General features: G+C 31.4%; 1 protein-coding gene across 1 annotated transcript in view; it reads left to right on the plus strand.

Moving 5' to 3' along the window:
• Cka (Connector of kinase to AP-1) overlaps nt 1-10,536 on the plus strand; it is a 31,095-nt gene extending 20,559 nt beyond the window's left edge. The window contains exons 6-8 of the mRNA XM_023162527.2: nt 115-368; nt 1,664-2,030; nt 4,862-10,536. Of these exons, the coding sequence (XP_023018295.1) occupies nt 115-368; nt 1,664-2,030; nt 4,862-5,034 (794 nt within the window). The 3' untranslated portion in view covers nt 5,035-10,536. The remainder of the gene's footprint in view (nt 1-114; nt 369-1,663; nt 2,031-4,861) is intronic.
• Nucleotides 10,537-12,441: the final 1,905 nt, after the last annotated feature.

Consider the following 12,441-nt stretch of genomic DNA (forward strand, 5'->3'; position numbering starts at 1 on the left):
AAAATTTTGAACAAGGCTTTTGGTGAAGTTCATTTTTAATGAAGGTGACATCTCAGATGTCACATATACATAGGAAAATGTAACGAAGAAATAATCACTGTTAATATGTTCTAGGACCAGTACTGTGTCTTGCTGTATCAGGAACAGGAGAACATTGCTATTCAGGTGGACTAGATGGTGCTGTGAATTGTTGGAATGTTCCCAATTCCAACATTGATCCATACGATCTGTATGAGCCCGATATCCTGAATGCTGCTCTTCACGGGCATTCAGATGCCGTCTGGGGATTGGCGGTCTTGAATTCCAAACAGCAACTTTTGTCCTGTTCTGCTGACGGAACTGTCAAGCTATGGACTCCACACAGTAAGGTAGGTGTTAGTTAGTAACCCTTTCATGAGAATCATTGAACTTATTGTTACGTTTTTCCCGTGGGTTCGACAATAATTGAACACACTGTACAATTAAACTCGACTTTATTTCACTTCTACATTGCCAATATAACACAAAAGCTTTAACTAAATTTCAAACTGATACTCGAATATCTATAACCTTGTTAGCTCACTTCGTACTGCAGTGTCAACTAGACTTGCTCCATCTGACTGTTGGTAGTGTTTATATATCTCAATGGAAGTCTCTGGAAGGGACGTGACACCTAGATGGATCGAGAAGTGCAAGGCGAGTTGAGCGTGACATTGGCCAAATCACAGTCGTTTGATGAAGACCAGCGGCGGCCGGTGTTATTTTTTCAGGGAATAACTTACATTATTTCAGCTTGTTACTTATATTCCTTCAATTGGAATTTATGTTGATAACTATAATGAAACCATATCTATCCCCTTTTAATTGGTCTATTATATTTAATCAGAAAGATAACAATATTGCCTTACAGTGTTTCTATGATCTCTACACAGTCATTGAAATGTTTGTCCCAGTGAAAGGATTCAAATTATTCAATTTGGTTTTCAACTGGTGATTAAAAAAAGAGAGATACACGTTTAATTTCATAAGAATTACATATTGTCGATTAAGTACATATATACATGTACACACACACACACACATATATATATATATATATATATATATATGTATATATATATATATATATATATATATATATATATATATATACATGATCACATACTCAAACAGTATGGTAGTTCAAATGAATACATATATGAAGATTATGTGTCGAATTCATCTAATGTATAGTGAGCCTTTTTAACAAGAATCGCCTTCAAGTTTCTCCTAAAAGATAGTAGCTTGACACAGTCTGTTAAACTTTTAGGTAACTTGTACATTAAATAAATGATTGAATTGATTGATTGATGTAGCAAACAAGTGGTACAAATAAACCTAAAATGATGCTTATTGCTTTGAATTTTATAGACTACATAATCTTTCTAAAACTTAAATAAGCAATTTCATGATGGCCTCTATAAGGGCCATTATACAATATAACCTAAACTCTTTTGGTAATACCAGAATAAGCATTAATATCAGAATTCCATGGTTTGAATATCAGTAAATCTTCAGTAAGTCTTAGTGATATATGAAGGCTTATTGTTGAAATACTTTTTGTATTCATCCATGAATACATTTATTATTATCATTATTATTCACCGGAGTAGTGTGCATTCCATTAATAAATAAATTATTTCAGCAACAACTCTTGTCAACGTACGTTTCGGAACAAGACGGTATTCCTTCCAGTGTTGACTTTGTGAGAGACGAACCAAACCGTATAGTAGCTTCATACTCTAGTTCGCATTGCGTTATATTCGATACAGAAACCGGAAAGGCTGTGACTAGGTTAGAGTCTACGGCTCCAGACGGAGTGAACTCTAGCGCTAGGCAAATCAATAAGATTGTATGTCATCCAACATTAGCTGTGACAATCACAGCTCACGAAGATAGGCACATCAGATTCTGGGACAATCACACGGGAAAAATGGTACATTCTATGGTGGCGCATCTGGATGCCGTCACTAGTTTGGCTGTTGATCCTAACGGATTGTATCTTCTCTCAGGTATGTCAGTATTCAAAATAAAAATGCTATTAATTTATTTAACGGACAATTCTTATAGAAATTCTTTATTCGGGTATTCAAAGTTGTGTTCTGTTTGTTCGTTATACTAGGCCAAATTTTCCCTGTTGGTGAAAACCTGAAAAGCGAAAAGCTCAAGAGATCAAAAGAAATCGAAAATTGGGATGAATATTTGATTTTTTCTGATATTAGAACTTGATGCTAACAAATTTGTAATGACAATTCTATCAAAAGAGTAAAAATGATACTGTATAGAATATTAAATACTTTTGTTACTTCATGAACGATAAACAGAAAAATTATAGTTCGCCTTATGCCAGATATTTGTTTTATTAAAATAGTAATGAAAATGCAAATGCATTTGCCCTGCAGTTACTATCAGTTTATGAATCATCAAATGCCAACTTTTATTTATGGAAAAACCACAGAAATGAACAGTTTATCAAGTAATTTAAAAATTATTTTTAAAATATCAACCATTTTAATATTTTTTTTAGCTCAATTAAAAACAAAATCAATCATTCACAAATTTTAATGTTTGCAGATCTCTAAATATTTAGGATTATTGAATCTAGATAGGATTGCGAGGAACCTCGAAGTGATAATACATATTTCATGGACCCGTGTACTGACAACTGGGTGAATGTCGAAGTGATTAAATGCAATATTATGATTTTCTCTCGACCACTCAACACTGATCAAAATAATAAAAGTGAATCTACAAAGACCATTAGTGATCTAGGTGTTGTGGCATATGCTAAAATGGATACGTTCAGAATAAATTGCTGAATTGAATATATTCCAGAAAATGGGCAAATCTTATTATAGTTTGTATTACCTCTTATACCTATTCTTTGAATGTTAATCTGCGATTAGTTATAACTCCAAACTCCAAGATATTCCGCCACACTAACTGTTTCAATTTCTATATTATCAATATGGATACTCATCTGTCTGCTTTCAAATTTATGATTTCCTGCTTTATTACTGAAGAACATGAATTTTGATTTATTTAGTCTTGAAACAGTATGACATTATCACTACTCATCATATCTATCAAATGTGCACAGTAATATAAAAGTGTGTCGACAGCAAAGACACGAATTTCACACGGATTCAATTCAATTCAATTCAAAATATGCTTTATTACCCAAGATATATACATCTTATTGGCAAAGTCTAGTAAAGTAAAACATGTATAAGGGACAATTAACAAATTGTCTGTGCTTAATAACAGGAGCAGAGTATATGGACAGAACAATATTGAGTCCAGCTGAACAGCTACAAATATAAGTACATGAATTTATGAATATTAAGTAAACGTAAATATATAATTCTACATAATGAACATTGATAGCCATTTCGTGTTGGTTTCAATAACTTGTTTACACAAAGCTACATGTCAGTTATTCGATAGAGCCTTGATAGAATTCATCCACACTATAATAGGGCCTCCCACATAGTAATTTATGGAATTCACTCAGGGGGTCCTCAAAATGTAGGACGTTATTCCCGTCAGACTCTCCACAAAGTTGGGCAAACTTATTATAGTTGTGTTTACTGAAAAGTCTTCCTCGTCGTAACTACTTTTTGTTGACGTTTCTCTCGAATGATAAATTACACAAAATGGCTTCATGGTCCGATAAACCAGAATTTACAACCATACATTCAACTGCATTAATATTTGTACATAAATAATCAATAATCGTGGAAGAGAAATTAGAGATTCTTGTAGGGGTGTCTACGTGCATATGAAGGTTAAACGATGTCAATAAGTTAAGCAATAACTTAGTATTTGTAGATGTTGTATCAGAAAAGTTTATATTAAAATCACCTGTAAGAAGTAAGGATGCATATAAGGAAAGCTGATCTAGAAGAACCTCCAATCCCTTCAAAAAATTTGTTACATTAGATGTAGGGGGTCTGTATACACATATTACAAAAAGATTTAATTCGGCAAATCTTATGATTGAGAATTCAAACTCTCTTTCTATAATTAAATGATCCAATTCGTCAACCTTGAAGAAATTAGAACTTAAATAATCTTTAACTAGAGCAAGGGTGCATCCACCAATTGAGTTGAAGCGACAATATTTTGAAATCAAGCTATACTGAGGTAGAAATATTGGTTCTTCCGGTTTCAACCAATGTTCAGTTGAAAGAATTATATCCGGATATTCATATTCAGCTAACAATAATAATAGTTCATCACTCTTGTGTCTTAATGATTGAATGTTTAAGGACAATACCCTGATCCTTGTTTCCTTGCTGCGCCTAAAAAAGAAGGGTCCTCAGAAGTTCTTGCAGACCTCATTTCTTGTACTGTTAATATTGTGGAAAGACGAAACTGATATGGTGCCACGTTTTCGCACGTGAATCCTACTTCTAGTATCTACGTATCTACTTTAATGAAAATATCATTTATGTAGAGTAAAAATTGGAGTGGTCTTAATGTGCTACCCTGAGGTATTCCGTTATTAGTACTAATGTCAAGGGAAGTTAAGTTATTAGGCTTTGTTACATGTTTTCTACTGTTCAGGTAGTCTTCAAACCATTTACAGACTGTACCTGGTTTGCTGTAGCTTCTCGATTTAAGCAGGAGTCAGTCTGTCTTTTCATACTGTCTCAAAGGTTCGTTTCAAATCCAAATAAACTGTTCCTATATTCATACTTTGATCTGTTCACATTTTCCAGTCAAATGAGACACTTTGAAACACTGTTTCATATTATGTTCAGTTTTAAAACCTGATTTATTTTCTGTTTCACTTATTCATTTTATACTATAATTATTCATACATGACCTTTACTTTTAGGATCACATGATTGTTCGATTAGGTTGTGGCATTTAGACAACAAGACTTGTGTTCAAGAAATCACCGCACATCGTAAAAAGTTTGACGAGAGCATCTTAGATGTGGCTTTCCATCCATCAAGACCGTATATAGCAAGTGCTGGGGCCGACGGTCTAGCTAAAGTTTTTGTGTAAAACTTTTTAAGTTGAATTCACGAACCTTCTGATAACTACGAACCATTTTGAAAGTGATTCATTTATTATCTCATTTGCTTTTATAATTATTACATTTAGCAGGTTAGGTGTACATATATTATAGAATTTTAATATTTTGTATATATAATCCCAAAATCACTTTAATCTTAATTTTAATTGATTGATATTCTTTTGTAAATAAGTTTATTTATTTCGTCACTTGGTTTACGGATTTTTTTGTGTTGTACAATCAACTTGCTTGCTGTTTGGTCCATTTCAAAACCCGAGTATCGCCTATAAAAAATGTATATGGAATATTGTTTTCGAAATATTGTTTACTCCAAGGATTACTTTTGAGTTATTTGAGTGAGTCACACATGTGATTTTTCATTATTTTTTACTGCGGCGTTTCCCGACTAACAAATTTTAAAAAATCGTTGAAGATATTCAAGATATTTTAACCTTTTTTTGTGTTATTGGATTTCGAACATGTTTTTGGACAATATTAACAATGCCAGTACTTTGCAGTAATATATGTTTTGTTATTGTGCTTTTCCGAAATAGTTGGCTTTGGAGAAATGCATATATAACATCAATATGGATTATTTTGGCTTTGTACTCCGCTTGGTTTTCGATAATTCTAGGCTTGATAATTATTGAAAATCGAGTTGTACAGAAATGATTTTAGTTAATTAAATTAATTAATCCTGAATAGTTTAGGTGAGCCCTTCACATATTTTGCAATTTTTCTCTAAAACTGACTGTTCAGATTTCAAGTGTATCCTACGTCAAGTATTGATATTTTTTTTAATAGTCAAATATAATCAATATTTTAGGCATTATTTGAGTCTTCATCAGTGCTTAATTTTCGAATCAGGGTTGTGTAATATGAATGAATTCATCTTGAACAATTTAGACATTTTGAGTGATCAGACAATTCATTCTTGTGGGGCATAACCTCAAAATTGCTACTACAGAATCTACAAAAAAATTACTGGCGGAAAGTTGTACAAAGAAAAAAAAATTTTTTGAGTTGAAAAACTCCAAAACACGTGAAAAAATTGGTTTTCGACGTGTTTACGTTAGACACACCACTCTGAAAAAACTGATTAAATTTACAATGGTAGTGATTATTATCCATGATAATAATTACAGAATATTAACAACAAATTTAATTTAAAACGTGTTTGGTTACATGGTAACTTCTTTAGTTACTAGTGAAGTGAATAGTGTTATTCATTTTCATCAAGTAACGGATCAGAGTATTCATAATAGAGATTATTTCAAAATATATGAAAAAAATATTTTATCCAATAAACTGCACCCCGAAGGAATTTTGAAGCTTTTAAACTCGATTTTAAGGTTATGTTTGTTCAAGTTTCTACTAGTAAAACCTTTTTGTAGATTCTACACTGGGAAAACAGTTTTTATCGTAAGTAATTATCTCCTCCATTGTTCTTTTAGGGGTCAACAAAAATTTGTAAACAGGTAAATTCACAACAGCTAAAACCGTTATTGACTATTTCATACACATTATCCACCATTTTAAGAAAATTTGGTACTGATTTTATCTCAACACATATCTTATTTAACATTTCCATCACTTTCAAATAGAATAATTTAAAAGCAATCATATGTTATTTGGTTTAATTTATCTTGTCACAATTCAAAAATTATATCCCAAATGGTTTGATAACAGCAAATCGAACTGTAGAGTGTTAATCAAGTAGACACAGGAAGTAGTAAACGGGTCCAAATCAACCCGAGATTGTAGCGTTTCCAATTATTTCCATGAGTTGAACATTTCCCATGTTCTAAATCTCCTCGTTTGACATTGCCACTAAATATTTTTCGAACCAATCTCTTGTTTTCATTTGGACAAATTATGTTTATGAAGCTTTTACTTGATCAACACTAACCTTGTTCAGATTGCCTTCTTGAATCACTTGCTATTTTGTTTTTCAAATTGTGACATGACAACATTGTTGTAGGAATCAGAAAATAATCCGTTTGATGAAACAAAGCGTTGATAATATTTTTCGAATATTAGTTGGACGGTACTTGATGTGGGGCATGCTGTATATGATCTTTTTATATTCTGGGTTTTGCAAATGAGAACATGATCAGCACTGGAACAAGTTATGCTTAAGTGAAACATGTAAATAAAATTACAAACATAGCTGCAAAGGGCGTCCTACCAACTACATTTATATCACTCTGTCATTATTTATTATGTACATTTGTCCTACCAAGTAGGTTTTAAGACCTTTAATATAAGAATTTGATGTATAAAAGCTATTGTTTATCGAATAATACTTGTAATTATCTCAAAAAATACAGCAGGTTACTGGACCGTTAGTCATAGAATAAAATAGTGTACTAAAATAAGGAAATTAATTCGAACAAGCTAACATCACGATCTTTCTTCTGGATTTTTTAGATTTTCATTAACAGTTGTGATGGAAATCTTGTCAACATGAACAAATAAACTGAAATCTCTATATGTGCTTTGAAAAAACCCTTCTTGCAATCCATCGGCTTCCAATTGTGTTGCCAAGTTGCCATCACCAAATGATTCACGAGTAATTTAATTATTCTGATTGATTCGGCCGTTACTTAATGAAGATCCATAGTAATTTCAAAAACTACACCTCACGATTTTATCTCCACAAACTTTATTTGAAAAATATCACAACATGTTTCGCTGACACGGTAGCTTTCTCAAATGATTTGAATCTACTTTAGAAAGCTACTGTGCTAGCGAAACGTGATATTTTTCAAATAAAGTTTATGGAGATCAAATCGTGAGGTGTAGTTTTGTAATTTTAATAGGTTGATACTGAAGTAAAAACGACCAAAATTCACTCAGTATAAATAACAAAAACCAACACATGAATGGAAATCTTTTGCTTGAGATATTCAGATATTTTACAGTTGAATGGATCTTGTGAAGTTCTTTATTTAAACATAAAAGTCTGGAGAACACAAAAATTAGTATTTTTTGTTTGAAGGACTAACATATGGTTTTTATTATACAATCTGCCTCGAAAGACCAAAAATTCTTTAATGTCTATAACTGGACAAAATGGACAAAACAATCACTTGCACTGCTGGCTACCAAATTAATTGGAAGAGATATCATAACTGATGATTCTCAACCATTCATCTCATCAAAACAAAATTGCCATTTTGAAAGTTCTACAAATATAATCAAAAAACACGTGAATGTGTTTGAAAAGAAAGAAGGGAAAATTAAAATTGTGGTTACATCGAATTGAAGGCATCAATGAAAATAAATGAAAAATTATAAAGCTGCTTTATATATAAGTATGGTTAATATTCACTCCTGAACGTTGCATTCATAAAGAAGTGGTTTCCCAGTGAAGCTATTGCGAGTAAGAATAATCTAATAATCATATCAACAAAGCACCATATTAATTTTTTTAACAAATTTGTTATCTTTAATTCGCTCTAAAAACATGTATACCTCTTGGGATTCTTAAAATTATTATAAAATATTGAGTTAAAATAGGGTTCAGCATCTGAAGAGTATACTTTATAGGAAACAGGACAATCCTCATTTTTTGAAAAATGTTATTTTGCATAAATTTCGACTTCAAACCTTGATTCTGATATTAAACTCAGAGTTGTGACATAAATCTGACAATTCTGTCGTGAAACTCGGAATTCTGACCTTAATCGGAATTCCAATGGCGAACATAAACTCTGAATTCAAAGTTGGAATTCTGACTTCAAACTCTGAATTCTGATCTCAAACTCGAAATTCTGACCTTAAACTTGGATGGTCGATCGTAAACACGGGACTCGTTCATTTTATCAATAAAGTTATTATAATTATTGTAAATCCAAAGAATATGCCATTCTCTCCGGATTCTGACCTTAAACCTGAAACTAAAGCAAACTCGGAATTCTGACATCAAACTTCAACTGATAGAATAATGACCTCGAACTCTGACCTTAAACTCTGAATTTTGATCCTGAATTCTGACCTGGAGATTCAGAATTTGAACTCACGAGTTCTTACCTTTAACCTGATATTATGGTCATAATCTCGGAATTTCGACATTAAACTGGAAAATTGCAAACTTGGAATTCACACATGAAATTAATAAAATTTTTATAAATTCGGAATGTTGCCATTCTCCTGGAATTCTGACCTTTAACGCGGAATTTGACCTGGAATTCCAAGTTTGAATTCTGATTCTGTTCAAACTCGAAATCGTGGGAGAGTTTTATGTTTTGTTTGATTCGAAGACTTCTAATCTGCTTTCCAAAGTGAATATGCCAGAAGTCGTTATCAAAATTTTAAGTTGACATATTCGATAGAACATACATACAAATGAATAAAATACCATTAAAATATGGAATGTCCTTTCGTTTTTCATGCCTTCATAACAATTTTAAGAAAACGAAATAAATTATTGGTTTGTTTCGATTGAATGTTGTCTAGAATATACATAGAAAAACAAATGTATGAACTTCCCAAGGAAACACGCAAAAGTAATTAAGTCATTAGTCGTAGACACTATTTATAGTGACTATTTGATACCATACAGAATGGTGTTGCCTATTTTTCTTACCAATATTGATTTTACTGAAGAAGATTCAATTGAATATTGAACTATAACTATTGAAACCGTTTGTCATCGTTTGAACCGGGGAGTTGAAACCTCTTTTGACTTTTCGATATTTTAACTTTCCAGTTTCTACCACTCTTACCTCAAAAACACAATAGGCAATAACCTAATATTTGGGTGGATAGATAAAAATGAAACAACAGAATTTTTTGGCTATAATTCATATAATATTCTTTGTTTTTTTTTCGAAAATATTAACAAGTTTCACTCAAAAAAAAAACATCTTTTACCATATACTGAAATGTTCCATTGGGGCATTTGTTATAGTTTTTTCCATATTGTCCATAAATTGTCCACTATTCACTCCCAAAAATGTTCTTTGAATCGTCACAACTGTTGCTTCATACAACATCTATATAGTTTTTGTGATATATGTGACATTGTAATTTAAAAGTATATTTTATATTTTTTTAAATGCTGGTAGATTAAAGTTGATAGTAAGCCTGTAGGTAACGTTTTCACTTGAATTCAAACTTTGATGTAAGTCAGGCCATGGGAAGAAATGGAGTTCTGATAGTTTGATGAAAATGGGTTTATTTATTGAATACAATATCTTGTTAAGAAGGAGAATATTGTTTATAAATTGCCGCGTCTATTTACCATTAATTGTAAAAGTTTAATTTTTCCTTTTCAAAACCTCCATCTACAAATCCTGAAATTTCATCCTGAAGAATTATGTAGTATGCGGTTATGAATAATTTGTTTGACATTTTTTGTGATGTGTATTTCCTAGTTTAGCATAGTTGTTAAAAAATAATAGCTGAAAAATAGACAGTAGTTGGTGATAATAATTGTGAGTGTAAAAAATGTATTTAAACGATAATATATCTAGTAGCAATTAGCATTTTTTTCCTATCATTGTTTTGTACGGAGGCTCAAAATCAAATACAAACCGTGATTATGTAAAAAGATGACTCCCAACCAATTTATTATCCAATAAATGAATCCTGTTGAGCGGGAACTGTTTTTGATTTCATCAACAGTGGATGTTGGCCAATTTATAATATTTTATCCGTGCTCATATATATTGAAATGTTTCTCCGTCCATCAGAGGGTTATCAGCTTGTTTAGTTTCTTGGGATTGAATCAGAACTAAGTTTTTTTTATTACTATAATAGTTTTAAAAAGCAACTCTGGAGACATCCCTAACGAAATTTAGAGATATATCCATGTATTCCAATCTACATTCATTGCAGGCAGACACAAACTCTTTGGGGGCCTTCACAGTGGTGAACACTCTGCTGTCTAAGTAATTTGAAAGGATGTAACAGTTTAGGGCTTCCACTGTATATAACAGATTCAATAGTAAATGAGCATAGATGGTTTTAGGACCAAATTACATGCTTTTTCTCATGGTGTTTTCATTTTAGTTATTTTGGATAATTTCAAGGTCATTCGAACTGGTTGGTGAGGAAGGTCCTTGGCCATCAGGATGAAGTGAGTAAATATAATTGGGGTGGTTATATTAGATGAAATTAAATTCTTGAGATGAGGGTTGAATAATAAATATACTTCTAAAACATGGTATAAAATGAATAATGATTCCATATGACTGAAATGAAGCACCATAAAAAAGCATGGGATTTGATCCTAAAACCAACATTCCTCATTCATATCTTTAAAAAAAAAAATTGATGAATTGAAAGGGGTATATTTTTTGGAGAGGTCAATTGTTTGGCAAAGGTTTTGAATTTCTACTTCTCCATCTTGATACATAAACATGTGGCAATCTTCAAAAGAAAGAAAGCAATCAATTTCAAAAAAGTAATTCTATACAAAGATGTGCAGATCATGCAAAGAAATAACTTTCAGACACAAATGGGAAGAAAAAGTTTTCTCGAAACAGCTACTTTCATATAAACATTGGATTACACGAAAGAAAAGTACTTTCGAAGGAAATACTTTATATGAATAAATAATAATGATAATATTTATTCACCATTCAATGAAATTTACGGTGTTTAAAAACATATGAGGATTTATAATACAATTATCAGTAGATTTATTAGGCAATTAAATAAAGTAATTTGGTTTGTGTCCTGTTTCAAATATAAAAGTTTTACATACAGAAAAAAATATTTCCAAACGCCTTTTCTTTGAAATGGTTGAAGTTAATAAGTCTTCTGATTGTATGAATAAGAGAACTGACACTGATAATCTCAGCAGTTTATACAGTAACTTATTGGAACTACACCAAAAAACAATAATAATAATGAAAATTGTATCAATCAACTCTCCCTTTAGAGTCAAAGATTATCAAATCATTATGCCCATTGAAAAATGACATTTATGTGAAGGTATGACATTTGTCAAACCAAAAAATCCATGAATATTCAACTTTCTTTCGTCGATTTATATGTTCAATTGATTGTTTTTTACTGTAAGTATGGTATGTAATGTTCATTGGCAAAAAAATCCACAACTCAATAAATTATAGGCCCTGAAGAAGCTTCCCATTAGAAGCGAAAGCTTAGCAGAGTAGAGCAGTGATTTAATTTTTGTTTTTTTGACTGAGAGATCCCGTTGATCCATTTTACCATACATTTCTCCAGTCGCTAAGATTCTCAACTTCAAACTATATATATACATATACCTAAACACACTCATGAAAATAAACATATTTACACTCACACAACTATTCACATATATACACACATCCCACTATGTATACAATGAAATCATACAAAATTACAGTTATATACTTATAATCAATTATTTTTTATTATATCGATCCAGTGACGAATATTTG

This window comes from Leptinotarsa decemlineata, unplaced genomic scaffold (assembly GCF_025532065.1).
Source record: "Leptinotarsa decemlineata unplaced genomic scaffold, Ldec_3_MD MMD2_tig00000576_RagTag_RagTag, whole genome shotgun sequence".
NCBI lineage: Eukaryota > Metazoa > Arthropoda > Insecta > Coleoptera > Chrysomelidae > Leptinotarsa > Leptinotarsa decemlineata.